Consider the following 24,795-nt stretch of genomic DNA (forward strand, 5'->3'; position numbering starts at 1 on the left):
ATCCAACTTTATTAAAAACTCATAACAAGGTAATGTAGTATTACAAATTTATTTAGTTTCTTCGAAGTAATTTTTCAGCATTAAAATTTCACACATATAAAAACTTCAACTTCTATGCATTAAAACCAAAGTATGGATTTTTTTTTTTTAAATTTAAAGGAAGTGCTGTGCTTTTCTCTTTTTTAAAGATCTCATGAACCAAAATCTTCAGTTATAAAGCTGATAAAAATAAGTGATGCACCACCACATTTTTTTTCTTTGACATGTGAAATTCATCTCTTTGGGAAACAAGATTTATTTTTTTTTTTTAAATTGTATCATGAAAGATACAGACCTGAAAAAGGATAAACAATCATACACAAGGCATAAGCATTACACAGAGTAATTCAGACATTTTATAAAGAGATCTGAAAAAGTACCTAAAATAGTGATATTTATTTAGTATAAAATTTCAATAATAAAATATTGCTCATAATAAATAAGAAAACATGAGTTTCATTAATACTGCTCTCCCCTTAAAGCTCTCTTGGATGTAACATGATCAGACCTGATCAAAACTCAAATTTTTACTTTTCCTGTGTATGAAGGAGGCAGGTTTACAGGCTTCAGGTCATTCTTTGTTAGCAACAATTTTATTATCAACAAAACACAGAATTCATTTCAAGGCTCATGCGTAGTTATGGGCAAAAAAACCCCCTAAGTGTGAATAAACCTTATTACAGTAGATTTGAATATCTAAAATATTTGCCTTTTTTGTTAAAACCAAAGTGGAATAAGACTTCTCATGGATTAAAAATGCAAAGAGAAAGCTGCCCAAGTTTCCTCAAAAGCTTCTAAATATCTGTGCAGCTGTACTTAATGGTTATCAAAGCTGTTAGGGAAAGTTAGCTCTATAGTGGGAGAGAAGTTGTATCCCCTTTATATGGGGACATTTGATTTCATTCCTGCTCGTCCCATCTGTAGACACGGCAGTTTGGAGTAGTTCTTCAGCAGCTGCTCAATAGCAATATGACGGACATTGAGCTCTGAGGCCAAAGAGTCCTTTTCTTGGACTTGGTGTGTCAGCTCTTCAAACACATCTGCAAGAACATTATTAGGTTAATGCACTTGGTCCTTGTACTTTCAGAGAGTTAAGAAGCAGTGCTGAACATTAGTATGACAGAGGCACGGACATTTAAGTGGGCTCATGCACAAGAACACCACTTTTTCTGGTTCCAGCACAGCTTGGTGTATGCATTGTAAAACTATAAACTGGTGATCCTGTTCAGTTTAGGTGACCTGAGCCAAGGTAGATCAGTTCATAACTCAAAATGAAGCTGACTTCATTCAAAAAACAAAAACCAAGAAAATACTGTATTCAAGTGCCAGTTTGCAATGCCCAAAGAGGTTACGTAATAAAAGCACCTAGAAGGTTCTTGTTTTACGTGGAAACATCATATACAGAGATTTCAGTTCAAAACTTAGGCGACAGTAAAGCCATCACAATTTATTTTTTAAACAAGATCTTCTTTATTACAAAGCAACACAAACCCAAAACAAAGAGTACTGAAAAATTCTCACCCTGGATTTGCTTGAGCAGTTTTTCATTAAGTTGCTTTAACTCTCCCAGAGTCATCATAGTCACTGTAACAATAAAATCTGTTATTACTACTACTGAAGTCACATTAGCAGACTCCCATTTTCTCAAATTGTCATCATTTGCATCCTAATAATCAACAGATGTGTGGCAGCAAGTCAGAAGCAACATTATTTATCAGTCATTTGTAGAAAGTTTGAAAATTCTCTTTTATGTTGACATAGACAAGGATTTACTCCATAGGAAATGTCAAAAATTCTTCAGTGTCAAAACGCTGGAAATGCAAGCCCTCAAAACAGAAGTGTCCAGAATCAGAATTGCTTGTAAATTGCTTGACACCTTTAAATACTTTACCTTCCTCTGACTGCAAAACATGGTTTTCACAGTGTAACCCCTTCAAGTACGTCTGTTTAATAGTGGGCAAGTGGACAATTCTGAGGCAAGTCCTGCTACATTTGCAAGCTGATAGGAAATGGCTTCTGGACAGGATTTTCAGCATGCAGCTACCTGTTTTGGCTATCAAGTTTTGTGCTTTATGCATATAATAATAATGTACACAGTTTCCACTGAGTAACTCAGTGACAAATGAAGAAGAAAAATCCTAGTTTGATACAAAAATCGACATATAAAAATAGGTTTACTTCTCACTTTCTTGTGCTATGTTCCTAGTGAGAACTAAAAGACCCTCTGCATCATTCAAAAGCCCTTCTGTATCTCAGGTTATGTGTACGTTGATCATCCTCATCAAAAATATATATTAAACCTCAGAGGAGGGAACTGTGAAAGTATTCTGTACTGCCCTCGGTTAACAGCAGCAAACAGGGAAGCACTGGCCTGCTTCCTAGAAATCCTTCGACGCAGCAGTGGTGGGTGCAGGTCAGTGCCATGCCTGCTGCCGAGATACCCTAGGCAGCACGGTGAAAAGTGGCAATCCTGATCACCACAAGAGGATACAGGGCACTGAAACAAGCTTTAAGACCTTGTAATTTTAAAATTTGTTCTTAAACAAATTTAAATTGTGTTTTTAAACAATGCTGCAGGTTAGCAAAGCTCTCACTACATACTTAGGAAAAACCAATGCTGCAATCACACAGCTTTTGTTCAGAGATTTCTCAGTACCAGAATTTTCTATACTGTAAATTTAAAGCGTAAGTTCTTAAAAGGATGGTTTTTACTTACCCACAGGACTATTTGATTATTCTAAGCTTTCTTTTTCAACCCTTCTCACATCTTGCAGTTGTAGGATATTAACTTTCTCTTGCTATTACCAAACCAAAGAATTTGGCAATAGCTAGGATAGCCTACTTGTTACTCAAGACATAAGGCCATTTAAGAGAGAAACGGATCCACCTTTCTCCTCCATCAGCTAGGTACAGTGGTGCTCCTTCCTACCTTCAGCTATCACTAGAACAGAAGATTCCTCTCTCACATCTTTACCATTCTCTAAGTTAACACTTTTTAAGCTCCATGAAAACCCTGATTGGATTTAATATAGTAACTGACAGCTTTAAAAAGAAATTCAAGAATTTCCCCCCCTTCCTATACTCAGTGGTAGGATGTTACTTCCCATTTCTTCATTATTTTCACCAACATTTAACCAACTGTAGCAGATAGGCAGGCTCACACACTTTGTGTGTGTATCAGGACAGGACTGTTTCACGTCACATAATTCTGATACAGAAGGGAAAGGGAGAAGGAACAGAACACCGAAATTAAAGATTATCATTTGCCTCAGCCATAGACAGAATAAAGAAATATTGACCGAGCTATTTACAGTTACATTAACAATATATTTTTTTAGTATAATGCTATGTTGTTGCAGTGTAGGTACTGCAGTAAGGTGGTACCTAATTCTGGCAGAGAAAGTCTGACTAAGTTTTTCTCTAAAATACAAACTTTATATAATCAGAGAGTCTCCAAATGAATGTCTTTTAAAGCTAAATACTGTAAAAAGATTAAAAAATCCCTTATAATACTAAGCAAGAATGCCTCAAAAGTGCATTACACAGTAATGACAGCAGAAAAAAAAAAACTGTTATCATGCTTAAAAGAGCTTTATGTTCCCCCGTCCCAAAATCAGAGATCAGAGAGATAAATTCCAAGTCACTAACTTCAGTTAGATAACCCCATAAACCAGGTCAAGCTTTCATAATTCCTCTGTTAGCTGCTGTCCCAATTTATGTAATCCCAATTTATGACTCCAGAGGACAGGTGGTCAAACAGCACAGTATATCTGTTTTGATTTATGGTTTTAAGACTACTAATTCACTACAAATGCTATATGAAGCATCATACAGCAGTTAAATAAAATCCTTTTATAAAGAATGCGAAATGACTGAACTTTGCAAGGACAGGTTTGTTACTTTGTTAAAAAAATGGGAGCCTAAAGAAACTGATACCAACTTTTTACAGTACCCCTTTCTCACTCTCTCTTCCAACATTCCATTATTACCTTCTTTTTCATTACCTATTTTTCCACTGATTATTTTACCAGCTTTTTTGTCTTCTTTCTCAGGTCTTCTGAAATTCAGAAACGCTCTCCAATTGCTTTTCTCATCTACAGAAGTAAGAGTGGATGTATTCCAGTTTAGGGCCAGGCACTGCTCTAAAAGCAGGATGGTAACTGCAGAGATCTCTAGGAGCTTACTCCTAACACATTTCATGTAGGCAAATTCCAGAGACACTAAAATATCGTAGATTTTTCTAAATACTTCTTCTAGCGACCTTCTTAAATAATGGGAAAACTTATTTTCTGCTGCTTTCAGTATCACCACAGTCAAAAGAAGTGCTCAGGTCTGCTCCTACAGCCTTTAAGAGGACATGGTGGTGTAAAGGCCTTACCATTTTCTTATGCTCAGTAAACAGAAGAAAAAAAATCTAGTAAAATGCATAAGGAAAGTCTGCTACTTATTAAGACCATTTAATTTTTTATGTTGTTTCACAAGTTTGGTCTGCTACCCTACCTCTAATTTCTCCTATTGCTTAGGGGCAGCTCTCTGTAAAATGTAACTGAACTTGTGTGGTGCCTTGAGTAAGACAGTTGTTTTCAGGAGCTTAATAATCTCCACATGCAGGACTGCAACTGCCAGGACTGACACATTAAAGTGACTTGCAATCAAGTGTAACAGTAATTTTTTTGTGTAAATTAGGCATGTCCTGTATCACATTGGGGTATAACTAACAGGAAAATTAAAACAAACCACCCAAACTCCCACACCAACCACACCCTCCACAGTATTTGCTTAGCCATGTAGCCTTTTTCTTCACAGATTTTACAGTAACTCCGAACTGTTAAAAGCTGCATTTCAGGCTGTGAATTCAGGCCCTGTGGGGACATTAAGTGGTCAAGAGATATTTCAAGGAATGCCCCTGCTTGCAAGGTTGCATGTAAATCGATATATACTTACATTCTTCCCTGCTGTATTGAGGATGCCTTCTATGAACACTTGTGAGTGAACCACCTTCAGCTTTTTCAGCCTTCTGGGCTTGGTTGTGATTAGACCACAAAACACTGCTGCAACAGAAGGTAGCACCTGTTTCTTCTAACACACCAAGTCTGAAATCAGTGGATTCTCTTTGTTCCAAAAGAGTTTGTGAGCAGCTCGAGATGCCTCCAGAATTCCCATCTATCCATTTTGCAGAGTATCTAGGTACTGGGGAGTCAAACTGTGGCAGTAATTTTCTATCAGTCTGATGTCTGAAGTTAAAAAGCTGGTGTTGGGATGTTTTTGAGCTTTCAGGATCAGAGTCTAGATCCTTGTTTTGTGCATACTGTATGATCCAGTTAATTTTTTTGCTCAAGATATTTTTTACTTCTGCATATGGACTTTTAGAGAGCTTTGATCGTGGACAGTCCTGATTTGCTATTAAGTGGAATTTTTCAAAGCAGTCTCTGTGCCCCCTTAAAGATCTTGTATGTAGAAGATCTGACCTTGGTACTCCTGTAAAAACAAAATAGAAAAATGTTCACTTACTGTATACTCAACTAATTTTTCAAAATCTTTACTCACAAGCAACCAAGAAAACAAAAACTTAACTGATGCTTTCCTATTAACAGTCTAATCACTGAAGTAAACCAGGATATGTAATACTCTCAAATTTTTTGAAATTCCACTCAGTCTTGAGTCCTTAGCATACAAAGCGTTTTGCACATGGTAATCTCTAGTGCAGGATTTAGAGATTACCTACATGTGCCTCTTGGATGATAACATGGATGAAGCAAACTGCTAACTCTGTGCATATTGTATCACACCTATACACAAGTATATAAGCTGTAGAAGTAAAATAATCCCAACTATATATCAGAAAGTTCTATAGAACAATACTGAAGAGCATTTTGAAAGCAGTCATTCATGCTCCCATCTTCTATGGATAACATTATGAGCCATCTGCTCAACAAATACTGCAGTGTGCAGGCTTGTGTCATCCAAGTGGTCAAATATAATTCAGACTTCAGTCTTAGTTTATTGTTTTGCATTGGTATAAGCCTGTAGCCTAGCTAGAGAAGCAAGTTCTAACACTGTCGACACTTGCCAACATTAAACTGTCCTGAAATTAATTTCATGCAAGATGGATGTTTATTCTCCTCTGTGCTTGTCCTCCTTCAAAGACTATATCATATAGCTGCAGCAGGTAACTTACTCAAACCTCAAAGTAATTGATAGTGATTGACATATTAAAAAGGAACACAATCTGTGAAGATCCACGGTTGGTGAGTGAACACAGATGGTATGAGAAATGACTGTTTCATGAAGTTAATAGTACTCCAGTACAAAATTACTTTCTGAAACTTCAGTGGATATTTACTTTCCTTCAGATCCACCTATGCAGTAGATTCAGTATCCAAGTCCAGAAAATTGAACAGTTCAACATTTATCTCAACACCCAGTATACTACTTGGGAAGGTGCGGGATAATGGCTGAGGTGACTTAAAAATTAGAACTTATATTCACACTTTTAGATAAGGCACAGCATTGAAGAAGCTTCCCAGGTGGAATGCGTCTGACATGCAAGGAATCCATTCCATGGGAGTTCCCTAGGCCTGCAACCTGAGATGTTGGTAACACCAGGGGAACTTGGTGTGCTGACTCTAAGAGGCGCTGCCCGGAGGGTGCAGCGGTGTAGAGATGTCACAGCCAGGCTCTGCAATAATAGGGGAAATTAAAGGTATCATGGAACTGATAAGCTGCATATTTACTACCCTGGGCCAACAGCCTGCCACGTTTTTGACAAAATGCTGTCCTTTTGGTGAACTTTGCTCATAACAACATCATTATAATACCAAAACACACCTCCATCCCAAAAGCTACCCGCCTCCAAGGTGCAACCACCCCTCACTGAGCTTGCGCACTGAATTTTCCTAGCTTATACTTTTCTTGCTTCGCTTTTAAAGCTTTACACCAATCCTAAACAAAGGTATGTATGACTAGAGTCACTCAAGCTCCACCCGAAAGGTGAAAGATAGTATAAAATGGCTTAAGAGAAAGAGAATGTGAGGGAAGACACCATCGTGTACCACTCTGACGTTTGGGATCAGTCAACGGGCTGAGCCTCTCTTCCCCCCCCCATCAGGACGCCTTTGGGTAAGAGTCGAACACTTGGTTATATCAAGTGCCTCCCCGGGAAACTTAGAAATCTCTATATATAGAGTCACTTTATTATCTTTTAATGTGTTTGTGTCCGGCCGTGTTACTCATATTCTTGATATACACGTTGTGTCCGGCTGTGTTATATATATGTTTGTGTCCGGCCGTGTTATTCATACTCATATTCTTGGTATTTGCATGTGCTTTGCAGACAGTGAATTTCTCACCGGTAATCCAAAGAATCTGTGTGTCTGTTGCTCTAATAAACTGCACTCTTCACTGCTCTGGCCGTGACAGTTCCTTCAACACGACCAGACTGGGGGGTGTAAAAATTAATGCTGTTGCCTTAGCGAAAGCCCTGAACTAATAAGTGGCTATACACACAGTCCTTAGAAAATAAACCGTTGACCAAGTCTGGGACTAGGACTGGATCTAGCCGCACCTAGACTCCTCTCTGAGAGGGAGTTTAGAAAGCAAGGGGGTCCTGTCTGAACCTCGTGACTCAACGGGAGGGTTTCCCCCCCCAGCCACCTATTTGTATGCGACAGTAACTCTTAACGCAACAGAAGGTCCCAATATAATGAAAAACAATTCTGTCAAATAAGTTCCTCATTGCCAATAACAAATAATATACCTGTGAACCACTGGTTGAAAGTGCTCAATGCTTACTAAATCCAGAATATTTAAATCAACATATGATAATGCAATTTATCTTTGAAACTAGGCAACATGAACCAAGCTGCAGCCATTTTACCTTTTAGCACAGAAGGAAGTAGATAAATGTGATTAAAAGAAAAACCATGAAATGCAACAGGTAACAAAATTTGATAATAGAGACTTTAATGAGCAAAGCAATTAGCAGAAAGCTACATGTTACAACAATTCTCAGTTATATCTGACTTACCCTCTTAAATTCTTACAGTAAACTTTAAACCCCCATCCCAAACGATTAAAAAATAAGCTGTTTTTTTAAGTGATTAAATTCCGCAAAATCTCAAACTACTCTCAAAACTACGTACAACAGTAAAATTCTTAACATGAATCTACTCAAAACAAATCCAAGCACTTAATTTTTATTATTTCACTTGCTGGTAAGTGGCATTTCAAGTTGGCATTTCAAACATTGAGAGTAGCCATTATAAATTTTTGATTTTCCACTCTTTGGGCAGCACTGAAACTCAAGAGCATTACTGTTCTGGTCAAGTTTCTAAGAGCATACACAAAATTTATGGGGCAAAATGACAAAGAGTGGAAAATGAAAGAGGACAGCAGTGGAGTTTATTTTGTTCTTAGCAGCAGGGGAGAAAGGTAAGGTCATGAAAACAGACACTCCTCCTGTCCATGAGCTAAGTATTACAACAAACAAAAAAACACACCCTAACCAGAGGCACCTTTTAAGAAGGAAATTCCTGAGCAAAGTACAAAGACAGATGTTGTCTTCATGGGTACAGAATCAAGATTCTCAGCTAAACACCTCAAAATATCTTTCAACCTCTTTCAGCAAATAGACATTCACTAACTTTTCTTAAGCTCTACATGATCTACTGCCTACTTGCAAGGCTATTTTCCCTCTCTATCTCTACAGAGTCTTTAAAAAACAAAACAAAAAATTTCTAGTGAAAACAAGGAAAGACAAGTCATTTATTTTCATGACTTAACAGTACAGTTTGAATATAGCAAGTCTGCTTAACTCAAGTAGCATGACGGAAACCCTTAAATCTTTAAGCCGTCAAGGAAGAGCAAACACTGTCAATTGAAAAGTTACAAGGCCTATATTCACAACCTTGCAAACCCTACAAAACCAGATTGATTTGTTCAATGTTGTTTGCCTTACCCAAGTGATTCTTCAACATGCTACACTGCTGATGCTTACAGTGCTTTCTTTTACTTACAGAAAATGTCATCAGATTGGCTGAAAAACAAGTTTTACAATGTTCTATGCAATAACGCTCAGGAACCTACCTAACAATTTGACAATAAGATGAATGAATGAAGCCAGTGTCTTCTGATCACAGGACAGAGTAATCCTGTCTAAAGCAAATACTTGAAAATTTGGTGAAGAAGAGGGAAGAGAACTGCGGAAAGGACAGTTAGTAAGTCTGGGACAAATGCAGTTTTGCACAAACTGTTTCTAGTTCACAGCTGCTAATAGGCATTAACATCTGTTTTGCTCTCAGGATACCACCCTTCTCCCAACTCAAAAAAATCAAACATACCTACCAAGTTCTTACTTCTCCTTATTCTCCCCTGCATCCCCCTCCTTCCCCAAAACGAGGGAAAGGACTACTGCACTGTTCCAATTAAAAACAGAAAAACTGAATCTTGCAAGTTTAATGAAATATTTCCAGAGCTGGTTCTAGAGGCATGGCCTCTTGCAGTTAGGTCCTCTGCCTGGCACATCTGAAGAAGCAGGTCAGACTACATTTCCTCACATATACACACTATCACTTCTTGGGCAATCACAAAAGAAACACCCACACAACAAATTATACAATACTGCAGTCTCACTTAAAAATATTCCTTTAAGGCTTTCTGCTTCATTATTTCCATGAGAATAACATGTTACTTGTCCAATAGGACAAGGGTGTGAGACCACACAAAACAAACACACAATTTCAGTTATACAAAAAAAGAATAAGTACAGCATGACTTTATGAAGCCCCATATGATTTTTATGTCTAAGCCATAAGCTTAAGGTTACTCAAGTCTTTCCTTCTGACAAATTTATCTTCTAAAAAGGTTCTGAACATTGTTAACGTGCCCACTCCAGAGGAATGCTGCTCAAAGAAATCTATTTTATCAGAACTCAGTAATATCGGGTATGCATGAAATTAGCAACTATTACAAAAGAAAAAAAATGTTATTTCAAAAGTCTAAGTTTTGCTATTTATATGCCACATATTAGCCATAAGGTCACTATTTCTGAACATAGAGCAAGTTATTACAAAACACTTCCAATATACAAGAATAAACAGCCTCTCTCCAGCCAGAATTTACAGGCTTCCCCATCTCTTACTCCACTAAAAAAAAAAAACCAAAACCCAAAGAGGTCTATCTAAATACTCTTCAGAGTATTCTTCAACCAGTATTGTACAGAATTGCTAACAGACTTGCTTCAGCTTTCACATAACTGGTTTGGATTTCTACTGTAACAAACAATGCAAAAACCCAAAACAACCCTCAATCTTTCCTTTGTACTAAAGTGAGAATTAGTCCTTTCCTACAGAGAGGAGCTGAATAACATCAGGCACTAACCTTCTGGAATTGCATCCCAAGAGCCGAGCATTCACAGCAGCTGCTGTGCCAGCACAAACTAGTAATGATGTACCAGTATTACAGCAAGTAAGAGTTCGTTTCTTTGACACAAATCCTTCTGTTGTGGGCAATACCATCAGCTTTATGAGGCGGAAAAGATGCCTATTTCTTTTTGGTAAGACTTAATACTCCACTCAGATTACTTCATATTTTTCCCTTTCTCACAACTGCAGCAATATCTACCAGCTGGTAAACTGGCATGGGTCAAACAAATGATATATAAAGGTGATTCAGTTTTAGAAGACACATTACTTTATTCAACACTATATACAAAGAGACAAATAAAGCAAGGTAAGACTTCTGTACATTACAAGAAATAATATCGTAATTTTGATAGACAGCAATTGTCAGTTCTGGGGATTTTCACAGGGTTTCAGTTCTGTCTCAATGTTCCTGTTTGCTAATACCCACCTCAACCTTTTTATTTTTTGGCTGGTTCTTCAAGTCAGCAGTCATACAGCCATCCGCACTTGGAGGTATGTGGACATTTGTCCTTTGTCTTTCTTTCCAAAAACAGGATTGCAGACTATGTCCACGTATGTCCTACCCTTCATATTTATTTTTTCAGAAAAGGAAAAAGAACCTCAAAAAGCAGCAAAAAGCCCACAACCATCCAGAGCAGGAAAGTTTCATCTGTGGAGGAAAAAAAAAAAATCCACCAAAACTCAGTAACATCTAGAAGACCATATCTAACTAACTTAAGACAGCAGATATTATTAGGAAACAAGTTCACACCAGAGATCATTCCTCAAGTGAACAAAGATGCACAGGATGACACTAAACCTCAAGGCAAATCATAAAAGAATGTAAGTTTACCATCCATTATTTGCTTCTGATTCTGGTAACTCATGTGTCCTACATGAAATATGAATGGTATCACTTTACTCAGCAATATCTTTGTATGTTGAGCACTTCTAAGAACAGGGCTGCTTCTTTAAGAGCCTAGTATTTAGGCAAAAAAAGAAGAATATTTCAATTTAAGCTATACAAGAGGAAGAGTTTCTGCCTATGCTGGTACAGTTCTCAACATGAGTCCTAATCTACTCCTGCAAAATAATTTTGTAAATGAATGACTAGCAATTGGGCAATTTATAAAGTAGTACACATTTTTGTAACTTCTAGTTATTCATAAGTGCAAAGTAGCAGAAAGCAGGGAGAATATTTACCATATAACCAGGTGTGTAATCACATCTCAATAAATTCTACCCCATTTTAAAGCCTTTGTACTTGAAAGTAAATCAGTTCCCATCATATTAATGTTCTGGGTTTGTTTTTTTTTTTTTGAAGGGAAGAAGTCTACAAAGACTGTATTTCTGCCTTTGCAACCAAGTCTTCGAGAACTACATATAACTCTTCTTCATGATAAAGATACAGATCTAAGTTGAAATGTTTGCTCACACATATATAAAGCTGGCTAGAACAGCTGTCTTATTTGGAGATTATAATCATAATGAACAAGTTCAATTCAAAAGGAATGCTCTTGAATACCAAGACTACTTCACATCCCTTCACAAACAAGTGTTTTCATTAAAAAAAAATAAATCAGTGATCATTAGCATGCTTGTTTTCTTCCACAGTTTTTTTTTAATTTGTTATTTTAAAAAAAAAAAACTTCTTATTTGGTCTTTTAGCTCCATCAGTTGAAAATAATGTTAAATAAAGCCTGCATTCTCTTCTTAGCAATTTATAATGCAATGCTGGAAACTAGTTGTTTTTGCAATGGTGAATAACCATAGCTTGAGCTGCTGAAGAGGAAAAAAAACCCTCAGAATTTAAGATGGAGTAAACTAAAATTAACAAAAATACTTCTAGACACATGAATAGTCAATTATAAGTTTGTACTATGACATTTGTTAAAGCCATACTAAAGTCCCTTTAAAGAATTTACAAATACGTATGGGTAAGATTTATACCTGACCATAGAGAAAGGAAAAGAAAAGCTGCCTTCTCAGTATAATGCTAGCATCCACCATACATACAGCTTCCATAAATGTGTAAAGTACATGTGGTTATTAAGGACAGTCAAAGGAGAGTGAGTGCACTTCATAATACAAATTTGTATAGTATTGGCAACATGGGTGAAGTTCTCTGTTTAAGTCAGAACACTTAGAAAAGGTCCACCTCTAGTTTTAGCTAGTTGTGGAAACTGCCTTCATAGCCAGTGAAGAAATGCTTCTTGGGCACAACTCACCTCATCCTAAATAGTTAACTCTAGAAAGATTTATGATAGGCACCTATGCTTTTTCCTTTAATCCTATAAGCATGAACCCTTGTGAAAAGCACCAGTCTGTGGCTGCCTACTTTAAGAGCCCCGGCTTTCACAACACATTCCAGCTGCTGCTGCTGCCCTCAGCTGTCTACCCCGCACACATACAGTACTGCTCTTGAAACAGGGATGTTCAGCCAGCTCATAAGGCAGCTCCTGAACAACTGCTAGTGTCCAGTCGGAACACGAAGATCAGACAAGCTCAAGTTTGGTTTACCTAGTTAGCGTACAGGGCTAAGACCTGCAACAGACAGGGAAATGCTTCACAAGACATTAAATGTTCACGTTCATCTATTTTACGCCACTGCTGCGTATTGGTCTGCTCATTAAGAGTGCTGAAAGAGGGGGGTTCTTACAGAAAAGCAGATCCCAAGACCTGTTCAGAATACATTAAATAAAACCAGTCCGTGATGACCTAAGACAGCAAGTCATTCACACATCTAAATGACAAGGGGTGGGAAAAACTGATATTGTTCCGTTGTATAATTCTAGCAACACTGAAAAATGGGATCATTAGAGACATGTATCTCCAATACATCTGCCTGACAAGACTTAAAGCCAACTGCTATTTTTAAGCGTATGCATGCAATTTCATTTGAGAGTTAAATCTTGTGATTTATTAGATTGTCTAGAATGAAAATGCCAATGCCATTCATTAACTTCCAAAAACAGACACATGGTAAAGACTAGATATTATCTTGTTCATAAATTAAAGTTCTCTCCTTACTTTCATATGATAAAGCCAGTGCATTCCATACATCAGGTGAGCACACAAATCATCTTCCATTGCGATTCTATTAGCTCACTTGTATTTTAGCACATAGCAAAGACATCCTATATAAGACAGAACAGGGCTCCAACTGACCCTTTAAACACATTTTCAAAATTCATGTTTCCTATAAACTACTTCATTATCCAAGAAGAGAGTTTACCACTGTATTAGACAAGCAGATATATTCTGATGAAAACTTTACTACAAGAACTACTATGTCAAAGATGTCTCACACCTTGTAAGAAAAATCAATGAACTGACCTAGAAGACAGTGGAAGCCATAAGACAATATTTCTGTATTCTGGATGATGCCAGGTAAGTAACATAACTGCTCAATTTACTTGTTTGCATGTATAAACCTCCCAAATTTACACATAGAGAATTGAAAAATGTACTTTTTGAACTAGCCACACAGCTCTATTATTACTCAGTGGTACTTATATGGCACTTAGAAGATTAAGAATAGCATCTCCAACCATGTTAGGACTCGAATTCGTAGTTAAGTGGTTTACGGGAAACTGCAGCTAGTTCCACAAGTCCATTCAAGTTTGCAGAAATGAGTCATACCCCTGGACTGCAAATGCTACCTTGAAACAAGTTCTCATCTGTCTAGCTTAAAGGGCAATGATTAAACTTTTTAGCTTTTGTTGCCAGAATAATATATCGTATTGGTTATTATTTCATTAACATTGAAAAAAAATAAGGATGAGTAATATTTTGGAACAGAATGAAATTAAAACAGCAGTTTCCAATCCTTTCAGCTACACCTTACAACCCATTTTCTTTCAGTGAGATATTCTTTTGTAGGGTGTAAGAAGGAAAAAAAAATGAAATTTGAGTGCTTACAGCTTTTAACAACTCAACCACTTTGTGTTCACCTTTAAAAAAAGAACACAATGAGAATATTACACAAGATTTTATAAACCTGAACAGGAAAAATGCTATGCAATAAGACTGATTTGTTTATAGCATCTTTGTCTCAACCTGGAGACTGGGATGCACCAACCTGATGCTGAAATTGCCTCAAATGCTGTAAGTCTACCAGCACTTTAAAGGCCCATGGAAATGTAACTATCTTAACATAAATCAGGGGAATAGATGCCCAGTACTTACACTATCTCTTCTTTCGTATTACAAGACCTGGGATACAGACTGTCATTTACTATTCAGCTGTTGTTCAACTCTAAGCAGAAATGGAAGCAAGCCAGTTAGTTTGCTTGTCAGCTAGCATTCTCCAAGATGTTATCATAGCTAGCAGCATCAGATAAGCAAAAGAGTGGATAAAAAACAGCTCAATCAGGTTTCCCCCTTCTATTATGGCTTTGTCTCCATTACAAACCCTTGAGTTTCAGGAAACTCACAGATTTTTAAATAATTCTACATTAAGACATACCAGCATAAAACCAGGTTAAGATAGCTACATTATCTATGACAAATACTGTAAAGCTAAACCGTAATTATTACAGACGTTCAGTTTTGAAACCTTCAGAGACAAGTCCGATGTTTGAACAAATACATTCTAGTATTACGTTCCTGAAGCTGGGATTTCCACAGGCATCGTCCAGAGGATCACAAAGCGTGCATTAACAAAGGACACATCTGCATTGCACAATGCATTCCCATGTGAAGAAATCTAAACAACTCTAAGCAGCACCACAGGCAGCACAACCACTTAGCACTCTAGCCGCCTCTGCGTGCTCTGTGAAACACAGGCTAGATGGTTACAGCCTCCTCATAGGAGAATCAGGGCACAGTCAGGTATCTCTGCACGGCACTGCGTTCTTATGTGGAAACCCTACAACCGGAATTCCAAAGCAGCTTGTACGGACTCCACACTCAGGCAGAGGGGTTTGTTTTGTTGATATATACACATACAGACAGCTTTTATACATACACACACATATATTTTTGTGTGTTCATATATTTTCTCCCCACTCTCCAGTTGTAACTGCAGATCTGTTGTTAGTATTATATATTTGCTACCAGAGTTCAGTTAATCGTTTTCCCATATTATAATGAAATTAAAAAGGAGAAGAAATTTGTCTCAAACTAACACACAACACATGATTTCCTGGTTTATGCAATCTAGTTACATACAAATTTAAAACGTTTCCTGTTTCAATCCACAGATTACTACTGTGACACCTAGTTAGAAAAACAAAACAGTACACAACAATCTCTGCTGATGTTCACTTCACCTGCACAAGGCAAACAAAAGCCAACATCAAACTCCAGCAGACCCATGACAAGGTATTATAAACCCCACCTAGAACTTTAAAACCACTGCACAGAATCAGCTTCACTTCTCCAAATGTTAGTTTAGTATTTCATATGTAAGTACTCTCCATATTTTAAAGTTTAAGAATCACGTTAGTATTCTGTTGTGCTAAATCACCCAGTAATGATCCTTCAGACACAAAAGCTAGTTTTGCAGTAAAAGTATTTATCTGTAGCTCAGTCCACTCAGCTTCCCTGAGCATGAATCCTCAAACTAAGTGAACTGAAAGAGCAAGTGCAACAGGGACAAAAATACTGTCCTTTCAAGACACCCCCCCCCCGCATTTAGATTGAAGATTAGCACTGCTAAATTCTCCTAGGAACTTACTCTTTCCCTGTTCAAGAAAGGTTGCTGACATGTAATGTCAGCAGTCAGGAGAAAGTTTAAACGTGCATCTTGGCTTTCTGTTTATTCTGTATGCCCATTTTCCCTTTTCTCCTCTCTTTGCTACCACTCTTTCAGTCAACTTCACAGAAGCAGACCCTATAATCTATATACATCACTCCTGAACAAATTCTGCAACGGACATCACAGCTGAACTCCAAACCGCACTCAAACCAGTGGTTTCTGTGAATTAACTGAACTTAGTAAGAAGCATAATCACATTTTAGGCTAAGCTATCATTTTATTTCATTAAAAGACTAAAAATCTACTATTAAAAACAATTATGATGGAGACCTGATTTCTGATAAAAAACATAAAGGTTTTACGACACAGTAACTAACTTCCTCATTCAGAAACTCAGCAGTTATTTAATTAAGGCAGACCACAGATTAAGCTTTCTGTATAGCAGTCTTCTCTATAAAGGACTATAAGAATAACTTGATTTTTTTTTGGTGTTTGTGTGTCATGTCCCGTCCCCCCTCCGAATTATGTATCATTATCAAGCTATTGCCCAAACATAATACAGTTTACAAAAAAACACTCCAATGTCAGGAAGCTAAAGGCTGAGACACATCACAACACTGATCCAGGAAGAAGTCTGTTGAGTCATTACAGATGGGGATGGCCCCCGATTTGCTCATTTCTAATTACTCACTTAACCAAGGCAATCAACAACATTACCATCTACACACAAGCAAACTTGTACAGCTGTTGAACTCACAGATGTCAGAAGACACAAAGATTCACCAATACTAAACTAGAATGTGATTAAGTGCAGCTAAGTGAATTAGATTTCTGTAGTGTTTTGTTTATATACATTTGAGAAAGTCTCAGATTTCAGAGGGCATTCAGGTGATTAAGCCTGGGGCTAGATCAGTTTTAAGTGCATGGATTTACCATAAACAGCTTTAAGCTATCAGATGCTGGCATAAAGGGAAATAGAATTGTTCTCATGAGTTTTGTTAAAGCACTAGAATATGACACCCTTTTTTAAAAGGACACTGGGAAACCTACTTCCAGAATTTTATACATAGACTCATAGAATCATTTAGGTTGGAAAAGACCTTTAAAATCATTGAGTCGAACCATAAACCTCACACTGCCAAGTCCACCACTTGCCCTTGCACACGCATCTGCAATGCTCCCTTCTATCCTGACACAACTCCTAGTAAGGACTGGATGGTCAGGAAAGATGGAAGAGGTGCTACGCATTCCCCTAAAGTCAGACAGCACTTAACACATGGAAGTTAACAGGGTGCTGCAAACAGTGGGAGTTACTTAAGCATCCTGCAAGATGCTGAGCTGTGACTAATAGCCTGCCTGTTCTTGAACAGCAGCTATTTCATACTTCACTGAGGGAGAAGTTATGCATGCACATCAACACTAAAAATGAGCAAGCCTTAAGCACTGTCCTAGCTGTTGCATTAATATATTTTTAGAATAGCCTATTTCACTTCCTGAATTACCTAAAAATATATGTACGTGTTTTAATTGCTTGGATTTTTAAATATGATGTTAAATAAAAAGGCAAACTATTAGCCAGAATGAGACGTATTTGTAAGCATGGGATAGCACATCTACAGAGTTGATATAGTTGATACAGGGGATTGAGTGTGCCCTCAGTAAGTTTGCAGATGACACCAAATTGGGTGGGAGTGCCAATCTGCTCGAGGGTAGGAAGGCTCTGCAGAGGGATCTGGACAGCCTGGATGGATGGGATGAGGTCAATTGTATGAGGTTTAACAAGGCCAAGTGCAAGGTCCTGCACTTGGGTCACAACAACCCCATGCAATAGTACAGGCTTGGGGAAGAGTGGCTGGAAAGCTGCCTGGCAGAAAAGGACCTGGGGGTGCTGGCTGACCATGAGCCAGCAGTGTGCCCAGGTGGCCAAGAAAGCCAATGGCATCCTGGCTTGTATCAAAAATAGTGTGGCCAGCAGGACTAGGGAAGTGATCATCCCCCTGTACTCGGCACTGGTGAGGCTGCACCTTGAATTCTGTGTTCAGTTTTGGGCCCCTCACTATAAGAGAGACATTGAGGTGCTGGAGCATGTCCAGAGAAGGGCAACAAAGCTGGTGAAGGGTCTAGAGCACAAGTCTTACGAGGAGTGACTGAGGGAACTGGGATTGTTTAGTCTGGAGAAGTGGAGGCTGAGAAGAGACCTTATTGCTCTCTACACCTACCTGAAAGGAGGTTGTAGTGATGTGGGTGCCAGTCTCTTTTCTTAGGTAACTAGCAACAGGACGAGAGGAAATGGCCTCAAGTTGCGCCAGGGGAGGTTTAGATTGGATATTAGGAAAAATTTCTTTACCAAAAGGATGGTAAAGCATTGGAACAGGCTGCCAAGAGAGGTGGTGGAGTCATCATCCCTGGAGGAGTTAAAAAAACGTGTACACGTGGCACTTCGGGACATGGTTTAGTATGCATGGAGGTGTTGGGTTGATGGTTGGACTAGATGATCTTAAGAGGTCTTTTCCAACCTTAATGATTCTATGATATGACTTACAGTTGATTCTGTTCAACAAGTAGCTATATTATAATACATCTGAACTTCATTAAAATATAAGCAGGAGGTTAGTATGAAAACATATAGTATAACATTCTGAGTTAGTGAATTATCCATTTCATTCCCTACCCAGTGCTGCCAAAAGATTGTTATTTTAGAAGTATATAAATCATAGTCTTTGTCACAGGAAAATACAGGAATGCAATAGACATGTCAAAAGTAGAAAGAGTGTGACCATGGATATGGTAAAGGGCTAGCTCACACAGTGGTTCAGCAAAAGAGTCTTATAATGATTCTTTATAAAGTCACTTACACAACCTCTGCCACCCTTAAGCCTCCTCTTCCTATAAAAGCAGTAACAGTACATCTTTTCAAATTGGTACAGAGAAGACAGAATATTGGAAATGGAGATATTTTGATGCTATAATGATCAAAGATATTAATACTTTTCTTTTACTATGTAAAATAAAAGATTAAGAATATAATGGTTCATGTAAATTCAGGTGAGCTTTCATCAGTATTCTGTTCAAATAGTCTTTTAAAATTAACTGAAAATTTAAAAGATTATGCAAATTAGTCTGCTGCACAGATTAAGTCTTTACCATTATCAAGTCTACTTCAAGTTCCAGGGGGAAAAAACAAAACAAAACAAAAACCACTGTTCCAGCTAAAACACATGATTATTTTGTAAAGTAATATCCATAACAAATAACTTCGACAAATCCACAGCTTATCTCAAACAACGGAGCATAGAAACCATCCAGCAATTTTTAATGCATCCTGTTTTATTTGTTTCAACACTTCCAAAACAAAACTAGATTCTGAATGTAATACAAGTACTTAATTCTCATTACGGCAGTATGTTTTTTTTCTCATTTTAAAGCCTACAGAGAAAAACCTCTTAACTCCACTTCATACTGAGAACCATAAGCCTATCATTTTAAAGCATTAAGAAAACTCAAGCAGGCTGACAGGTTGTCTTAGGTTAGATAGTTGCTCCAAGTTTTATCAAAAAGTACAAACACACAAGCATGTCTCTTCTAAACAAAAGCATAAAGCATGCAAATTAGTACTGAATTACTACGAAAGTATTGTTCAGATTAAAATAATATTGCCTCTAATAGCAACAAAGACCTTAAAGGAACCACTTTTTTTTTTTTAAATCAAAACACAGCACTGAGTTTTTAAAAAGTGATTCCAATTTGCTAATGCACTTTTCAGGTTTCTGTAAGGTAAGAACAAAATTTTATTACTTATACATGCATTAAAAGTCAGATGCACAATAGAAACAGTGTATGGAATGCATATCCTTACAGCCCCCTACATTCCAGTCAGTTTTATGCTTCCAGGGTTCAGAATAAGCTACTAGATCACTGGGTACAGTGCACATATCCCATAGCACTTCACGCTCAGAAAGACTTGATCTTAAGACTTTAGCGTACTCTCGTATATATCAGAGACACAACAAATCTTACTGCCATCAAGAAATGGGACTATTCACATAACAGTGTTAGGATCTTCATATTCAATTGCCCCATACCAATACAGATTACTCTAGGTAGTCACATGCACGTACAATTGGCAAATACCACTTTATATAACTGGAACAAATTACTTTGTTGCCCCCAAAACCAAGCAACAATATTTATACTTTCAAAAAATCCTTATTTGACTTAGAAAAGGGAAATAACTAATCTACTGCTCATTCATGCCCAACACTTGATTTATACATGAAGAACAACAAGATTAATAAATTCTGTAGCAAAACAAGGTTTGAAATTCTAAAAATACCATTTTGGAGGCCAGACACAATGCTTACAAGACCAGACTTTTAAAAGATGGACAAACTTCCTACTTCATAATTTGCAAACTTTAAGAAGCTCTGACAATGAACCCCGTTGTATCATATTACATGTAGTATCACCTTATGAAAGCAAAAATAATCTGATTTTTTCTAGTGAAAGTGAAACATTCATCTGCTTCCAAAAAATACTATTATGCTTTAAAACTTGCAATTTAAGTAAGTTTTATACACAGACCCCTCTAACTATTGAACGAAAACCCTGAATAAAGGCAGAACAAGAACTCCTTCTGATCTGAATTAGTACCAGAGGTCTAATACCAAAAGGTGAAATTAACACCAGAGCATTTCAGAAGCTCTTGGAAGCAGGGGGGAGGGGGGTGGGGGGTGTACATCTTCACATCTAGAGGAGCAGGTGCTAGTGCACCTAGGACACCCACCTTTACTGGAAATGGGCTATTTAGGAGCCTAACAAACTAGTTTGGCAGCAAGAAAACTTTCTAAATATACACGTTTTGAAACCTAAGCCTTTATGAAAGCTTTCATATAAGCTCAATTTGTGTTCAGCTCCACGCTAAGCCGTCTATAAACAAAGTTCGCACAAGACGACTCGTATTAAAACGTTACCTTCGATGTTCAGCTCAAAACAAACGTGGCAAAACGACAGCGTTTCCTTCTCGGTCCCCAGCTTGCAGACGCTGCAGACGTTGTCATCGTCCAGGTCGATACTCACAAACTGCTCCTCGTTCATAGTGCCCTTGGGGGGGAGAGAAGGGGGCGACAAGGGACGGGACCGTTATTTCAACCGCCACCGAGGGGAAGCACCGGCTGCCCCGCGCCTGGGGAGGCGGCAGGCAGCACCACACGCCGACCCCAGCCGCTGCTCCGGCCCCTCGCCGAAATCCCCGGCACGGCCCGCCCCGACACGCCGGGCCGAGGGCGGAACGAGGGAGGGAGAGTCCCGGGAAAGTTTCTGCCTCAGAGAGTGGGGGACGCGGCGCGGGCAGCGGCCAGGCCGCACAGCGGGGCCGGGGCCGGCAGGGACCGAGCCCTCCCGCCGCCTCCGCACCCGCGCACCCCTTCCCTCCCCCGGACGCCGCCCCGTCCCGCTCCCCCCCCAGCTCCATCCGCAGGCTCCTCATCCCCCGCTTCCCCACGCACCGGCAGCGCGACGCTCTGCCACCGCCAGAACCGCGACAGCCCCAGCGCCGGTCCCGGTCCCGGTCCTAGTCCCAGTCCCGACCCTGACCCCGCTCACCGCCGTTCCGTGCCGTTCCGTGCCCTGCCGTACCACCCGCCCCAGCGCCACGCTCTACTATTGTTCGGCCGCCAGCGCCTCCGCCGCCGGAGCTCGGCGCCAGGCACCGCCCGCCGCTTCCGGCCCAGACCACGGCTCCTGCGGGACGGGGGGGAGCAGGGGATGCTGAAGCCGCGCTCCGCCGCACCTCGGCGGCTGGCGTCGCCTCAGAGCGGAGCAATGAGGGCGGCGAGGCGGGATGAGCTAGCGGCTGCCGCCTCCCCGCCCCCCCGTGCGGCCACTGGGGGCGGCACCTCCCCTGCTCCCCGGCAGCAGTTGGGCTCTCCCAGAGAGCGGCTGCAATGCCTCCCCCGCGTGGGGCGGGGCGGGGCGGGGGGTGAGGGGAAGTCCGCCCGGCGCCGCGGCAGCCCCGCCCCCCGGCACGGCGGGGCGTGTCCGCCCCGCCCCGCCGCGAGGGAGCCGGCGGGCGGGGATGCGCAGCGTGGCGGTACCGGTACCTCGCTTGGGGCCAATTGTGCTGTTACCCCGGCGTATATAATACAGAGTACGCTTGGGATTCGTGTCGATGAGGTGTTGTTAGGAGTGCCGAATTCGTTTGCGTGCAGGAATTGAGGCCGGGGAGGGTTTGCTGGGCGGCAGGGAAAAAATACAGTCACGATCTGCCGCCGCGTGTGTGTGCGGAACCGGCGCATCTCTGCTGCGTTTCAGCTATGTCCGTTCATGGCGCAGGATGGGATTACTCTAACCTGAGCTTTCTAGGAAATAAAAATTGCTCCTCAGGGGTTGTTGTTATTTTTCACTTCACGTACCTACAGAGGAAGGAAAGAAAAAAGTTACTGTTGAACAGGATTAAAAGTTACTGTGCATGAAAGGAGAAGGAGGAGAAAGGAGAATGTGCACAAGAGAGAAACAGTCGTAAAGTCCCAAGTATACATATTTGACGTGATGGAAAATACCAAGTACAGGCTGTAAGTATGATCTGAATGGAAAGTAAAACCAAGCCAGGTCTGTGCTTGCACTTTGTAGATGAAGCCACAACTGGTAGATCATACCGTCTTGAGAATTTCCACAGCTGACGGAAATTACGTACAACAAATTCCTACGTGCCAAAGTAGGATTATTTACGAAAGAGCAAAGTAATCTTCCAGAATCTCCTCTGTCGAAACACATGTCTCTCTACAGTTGTTATTGTTTCTTTCACTGTATTTTCTTGGGGCATTTTCTTCAATTTTATCAAAAAGAAAGAAGAAATCCCACGCTGTGTTAGAGTCCCTTCCTTCACAGCTCTTAAGTAGCGATTCAACTGTAGATTTGCTTCTGTTGGAGGATGACGGAGCATATTTTTTCCCAGAGCTTCCTCAAATTGTTTCTCCCACTGGCTGACACTGGACTTGGGGGAGGGGTTGCGTTTCCTTTGCCCCATCCTCGTCTGCTTTTTTGATATACATGAAGAGTGGCAAAGAAGCAGCAGCCTCATTCACTGCAAAAACAATATTAAGACAGTAAAAAAGATGTGAGCCTGGGGTAGAGGATTTAAAAACAGAAAAGAGAGACCGGACAGATGATGGTAGATGGTAAATCTATACATATTGGAGTATTTTCCCCTCCAGAATCTGATGTAGATGCAAAGGCTATTGAGTCTCAATAGCCCATCGCCACAGTGCAGCAGCAGCTGTGAAATCCAATGGCAAAAAAGTAATGAATCTTTTTAATAAATGACACATGGGAGACAGTATGGCTCTCAGTAACTGAACTGCTTTTCTTGTAAAAAAATTGCTCTAAAATATAGAGGTCATTGCATTAAAAATAGTGAAAGAAAACTAATGTTTCAGGTGCAAAGTTACGAAAAAACCTGGTAAATGCCAAGATGAAGATTGTCTGTGCAACCTTAACTACTGCCCATCATGATGTGGTTTATATGTATACATACACATCTGTATTTCCTCCCAAGACCCTTGTTTCATCAGTGCACGTTATTCTACCTAACAGTTTACTTACATTGGAAAATTATTTTAGTAGCAAGCAACTCTGTTCTGTCTTTCTATGTTTCTTTTCCCCTACTGAGTTTGTATTTTCATTTTCAGGAGGCTTTGGCAGCGATCATGTTTTAATAATTCCCACTGCTTCACCTTCCCCCAGATGCTTGGTCATGTTCCCACACTATTTTCTTGCTGTGTTTCAGTGTTTGTGAGGTGTCACAAGGGACTGGATCACCTATTTAAAAGAAAGAAAATTAATTCTACCTTAGATCGATTCACTCCTTTGCTTCATAGTGCAGCCATATAAGCACTGGTGGCAAGGCAGCTGAAGGGGTAATGCACAGATGAAAATGAGTACTCTGGCTTCTGTATCATGAAATCATGTCGTGAGCTTCATTAGGATCTTCACTGCAAATAGCTAAAAATTAGAAATGAAAGCTTTTGTCAGTGTTTAATGGACATACTTCATTCCAGTTTCCTGAGTGAAGGTTTACAAGTTCTAAAGCTAAAAGACATTTTTACTGAAATACATAGTGTTAAACAGGAGTCCAGGGAGACGTGGGGTTGCTTGGGCATTATAAAAAATACTGCAGCAAATCCCCAGCAGAGATAATGAATAGTATTGGCACTGCTCAAATGAAAGTATCTGTGTAGGTTTCTGTGTGTATATTAAAAGAGACTCAGGAAAGGAGAAAAGTTTATAAAGAATTTGAATTTGAAACTCACAGTCTAGGTGAGGTAGGTCTGCCCCCCCAAAAACGTATAAAAAGTAACCTTTCAAAATCAGCCTGACTTCTTTCTCTTCCCTCTCTGCTCTCTTTGCTCTGCTCGCCCCTGGGCTTGGGGATATCTTTTCCCCTCTGTAAGTCAGGCGACTGAGGCTTTTCCAGGAACTCTGGCAGATCTTCATGCTCTTCAGGCAGTTCTCTGTCTGAAGCTAATAAATGCATGTATTTTCTCCAACTCTTCTGGTTTTGTTTTTGTATTCTGCTGTTTTTTTCCTTGTTTCTTTTACCTGTTGCTGTCTTTTTTTTACAGATTTCTTGTTTCTGTGTTCTTTAACCTTGCCTAGTTT

General features: G+C 39.6%; 1 protein-coding gene across 4 annotated transcripts; it reads right to left on the reverse strand.

Moving 5' to 3' along the window:
* Positions 1–50: 50 nt before the first annotated feature.
* Positions 51–22,541, reverse strand: C1H21orf91 (chromosome 1 C21orf91 homolog). Of its 4 annotated transcripts, XM_072844591.1 has the most exons (5): positions 21,742–22,036; positions 21,111–21,240; positions 4,984–5,517; positions 1,561–1,623; positions 51–1,079 (listed from the first exon to the last, which is right to left on the reverse strand). In XM_072844591.1, exons 2-5 carry the CDS (start codon positions 21,232–21,234, stop codon positions 919–921), a joined length of 882 nt encoding a protein of 293 aa, XP_072700692.1. In that variant the 5' UTR covers positions 21,235–21,240; positions 21,742–22,036; the 3' UTR covers positions 51–918. The 4 variants fall into 4 exon arrangements, with proteins under 4 accessions (XP_072700692.1, XP_072700687.1, XP_072700678.1 ...); XM_072844586.1 differs by lacking the exons at positions 51–1,079; positions 1,561–1,623; positions 21,742–22,036 and adding exons at positions 1,632–4,133; positions 22,488–22,541; XM_072844577.1 differs by lacking the exons at positions 51–1,079; positions 1,561–1,623 and adding an exon at positions 1,632–4,133 and having other exon boundaries at positions 21,645–22,052.
* Positions 22,542–24,795: the final 2,254 nt, after the last annotated feature.

Source organism: Ciconia boyciana, chromosome 1 (assembly GCF_034638445.1).
Source record: "Ciconia boyciana chromosome 1, ASM3463844v1, whole genome shotgun sequence".
In the NCBI taxonomy this organism is placed as follows: domain Eukaryota; kingdom Metazoa; phylum Chordata; class Aves; order Ciconiiformes; family Ciconiidae; genus Ciconia; species Ciconia boyciana.

What these genes read in the sequence shown, in the direction of transcription:
- C1H21orf91 (XM_072844586.1), bottom strand. Translation starts at nt 21,234, where the DNA reads ATGAACGAGGAGCAGTTTGTGAGTATCGACCTGGACGATGACAACGTC. An exon ending in TTTTGAGCTGAACATCGAAG is followed by an intron (nt 5,518 to 21,110) that starts GTAACGTTTTAA and finishes TTGTTTTTACAG; the next exon opens with GAGTACCAAGGTCAGATCTT. An exon ending in TCAATACAGCAGGGAAGAAT is followed by an intron (nt 4,134 to 4,983) that starts GTAAGTATATAT and finishes TTACTTCTGTAG; the next exon opens with ATGAGAAAAGCAATTGGAGA.